The sequence below is a fragment of the Apostichopus japonicus genome, chromosome 16, assembly GCF_037975245.1.
Source record: "Apostichopus japonicus isolate 1M-3 chromosome 16, ASM3797524v1, whole genome shotgun sequence".
Taxonomy (NCBI): domain Eukaryota; kingdom Metazoa; phylum Echinodermata; class Holothuroidea; order Aspidochirotida; family Stichopodidae; genus Apostichopus; species Apostichopus japonicus.
In genome coordinates, this window is record NC_092576.1 from 11,441,111 (window position 1) to 11,444,403 (window position 3,293).

The 3,293-nt window shown below is 34.2% G+C and overlaps 1 protein-coding gene across 1 annotated transcript in view; it reads left to right on the forward strand.

Annotated features, from left to right (window-relative positions):
• LOC139983055 (alpha-(1,3)-fucosyltransferase 7-like) overlaps window positions 1-2,447 on the forward strand; it is a 10,853-nt gene extending 8,406 nt beyond the window's left edge. Inside the window, exon 2 of the mRNA XM_071996394.1 lies at window positions 1-2,447. This exon is cut by the window's left edge and continues 1,127 nt beyond it. Coding sequence (XP_071852495.1) covers window positions 1-282 — 282 coding nt within the window. The 3' untranslated portion in view covers window positions 283-2,447.
• The last annotated feature ends 846 nt before the right edge of the window (window positions 2,448-3,293 follow it).

A 3,293-nucleotide genomic window follows, 5' to 3' on the forward strand; every position in this document is an offset into this window, starting at 1 on the left:
AGGAGAAAAGGAAAAGTACAACAGCAGGAGTTCAATTATCGATTTCCAGTCTTTCAAGAAGGAGTTTGCAAAATTGTTCATTATTTCGAAAAAATGGCAAAACATCCTATGCTTAAATCTTTTGATCCATACGGGGCCAATTGGTTTGGGAGTTGCTACCGCTGTGGAACCCACAACTGGATTCAAGAATATAATATTTGGTGGCGACGTAACATGTTCCGTAAATTGTGGGAAGACAACAGAACACTTATTTGGCTTGATGGAGATAAGACTGTACAATGACCGAAGTACAAATCTCACGACGATGTAGTTCAAAATGTAACGTGTGTACAGTTTCATAACTTTACATGATCAGCGAAATGTAATTGATCATTAACCATTTTAAATATAATATCTTTTGGATGAGGATAGTTGAAGTACTAATTTTTGTCCGGATTGTAAAATTGTTTTTAAATAGTCTAAATGCTGGCAGGCTGCTTCGATTTTGATTGGCGGGAGACATAGACCGTTCCTGATTTGCATTGCAAAGCATATGGATAGACAGTATATGCAAGATAAATTAAGTGGCGTTTACGTTAAGATATATGCTGGCTATTCATAGCCTTGGGATATCGTATGGGTAGCGTAAGGTGGGGTGGATTGAATGACTGTTGTATCATATAACAAAACTTTGGTTGAAGTTTACTTTGAATTTCTCAGCTAACTTCAAACCGTCGGCATCTCTTCTGAACTCAGGTTTAATAATTCAGCTAGCTTCAAACTGTCGGCATCTTTTCTGAACTCGAGATAAAAATGGAAATATGAATTGCGATGCCGCGCATGGATTAGCCCCTATAGTCGGACGTACATTTCGGACAGTTTGTTGATCCATATCTTAAAGGCTATATACTGGATATTACATTTGATTTGGGTTGTATGGAACATCTGCCTTGTACAATTCTTGTACGGTCTTTCATTCCTTGTCCATCTAAATAAACTACAAACATACGAAAGAAACCTCCCTGTGACGGACGTACCCAGAGAAAGTGATTTTTTTCAGATCGTAGTGTTCTTTTAAAAACATCTTTTAATTGGATGGGATACAATTAAAACGCACATACATGTTATGAAGAAGACTCTTAACAACCCATATCAGTAAAAAGCAGTTGAAACCTTTATCACTTCCCTGCAATATTTTCAAAAATTCTTTTGTGACGGACGTACATTTTTTGTGACGGACGTACATTTGTGAAATTATATTGTAAATGTACGAAATGTACAAGAGCACTACTATGATATGCCTAAAATTTCAATTTGTGACAGGGCTTCACCCAGAGTTGCCATTGATGGCAGCTGTACACAATAATGCAGCATTTAACTGTGCCTACTGGAACAACTTAGGTCAAAGTAATAGTGAAACGAAGGTATACCCTCTCACAAAATTGCCATTCCATTAGAAATATATATTTCACTTTAAGTTGTATGCAAACATCACTTGAAATAATAATGGTAAGCTCATTCAAAATTTTGTATGCATCTTTTCAAACAATACAAAATTTAGACAACTGGGGTGCTGACGTTCTCTAGTGGGTCAGAATGATAGGTCTTTATTAAAACTAGGATGGTATGAACACCAAAATCAGTTTTCTTTCACTTCACACCCTGTTATTTTATTTGACAATTTTGTTATATTAAAATACATGAACTGCAAGCTTCTATATGGTATGACAGCACTTTTCAGCAAACATTTTTTTTTTTTCAATTGACTAATACACAACTTAATCTGCCTGAACCCAATGTTTGCTGTTAACATTAGCTACATATTATAAAACTCCTTAACCTTAGCTTCCATATGATACCATACATGTAATGATTCAATTTGTTTGGATTTTTGGGTGAAAAGGTTTCACTAGTTTATACGGAACTGCCCCATGTTTTGATGAACAGGATTTTGGTTTGTGCAATTTTTTTTAGAGCCAATACATAGATGAATTTAAACAAACATATAACGAGGCCAGCTACTTTTTAGAATCTATCAATATGTATATACTTGAGTCTAAACTTCTTCTTTTTTTCCGAGATGGAAATGTTGAATGTTGAAATACGTTGAAAAATGTTGAATATAAAATATGTTGAAATATGTTGAAAAATGTTGAAATATGTAATGTTTATTACCCCCTTAAATGTTTCCCAAATATGCATATTTTCTACTCTTCCAAAATTCTACTTGCCAAATTCAGGCAGGTGATAATGGAAAATGATTATTGAAATTATATAATTCTGGAACTTTTCATAGATAGAAATGAGTGAACATATATTTACGAAATAACCGACTACTGGAGTTCGTATAGTAGCCTATACATCTGTTATTTGTTATGGTTTTATAGCAATGAAGAGTAAGCATGGGAATTGCTCTGTGCCCATTGCGAGTGCGGAGGGTAAATGTTGGATAAAAGCGTTGGATGAGTTATATTACACTTTTCATATATCACTCTAAAAACAAAAGAGTGAATTTTCACTCGTTTGGAGTGAATTCTCACTCTTTCTGAGAGTGTAGTGAGTGATCACTCCACGACGAGTGAAATTCACTCTTTTAAAAGATTGAGAATGTTCACTCCTTCAAAGAGTGAGCTTTTCACTCTAAAAGAGTGGGCTTCTTCACTCTAGAAAGAGTGGGAATCATTCTGTTAAAAGAGTGAATTTCACTCTTTGAAGAGTTAATGATATTGTACCGCTGATTTTGAGGAACGGGATTGATAGAATGAGTTAGTGACTCAATGGAAAGGCCCTATCTATTTACAGAAATATAGCTATTGTACAAGGAGGCATCAAAATATCAAGACAATGGAATGGGCTACTACACTGATGATAAGACGATTTACTAGATTTGGACACTGTTAGAACAAATTAAAAAAGGACAAAGACAACAATTTATGGTTTTAAATATATATTAAACAGTGAAAATGATACCAAGTTTCATATACAAACACAGATTAAAGCAACATTACAAACATACGAAGGCACAAAAATATGCAATAAATGATTCACTCACCCCACTTGTATGTTTCCCTCATACAAATGTGATTTTCTTATAATTAAAAATACTTCTAGTTACGTCCATGAAACATGTTTCAGAGTGTGCTGGCAATAACTCGAAAATGTTTTTGAAAATAACGCAATCTTACAATTTCAAATTGCTATATGCAAACATTTATAATTTTCGAACTGGTTTTGGCGCCTTTTTAAAGCTGTGAAAAAAATATATGAAGAACAACAATCACACTGGGATACTACTGTCTATGACTGGTGAAACG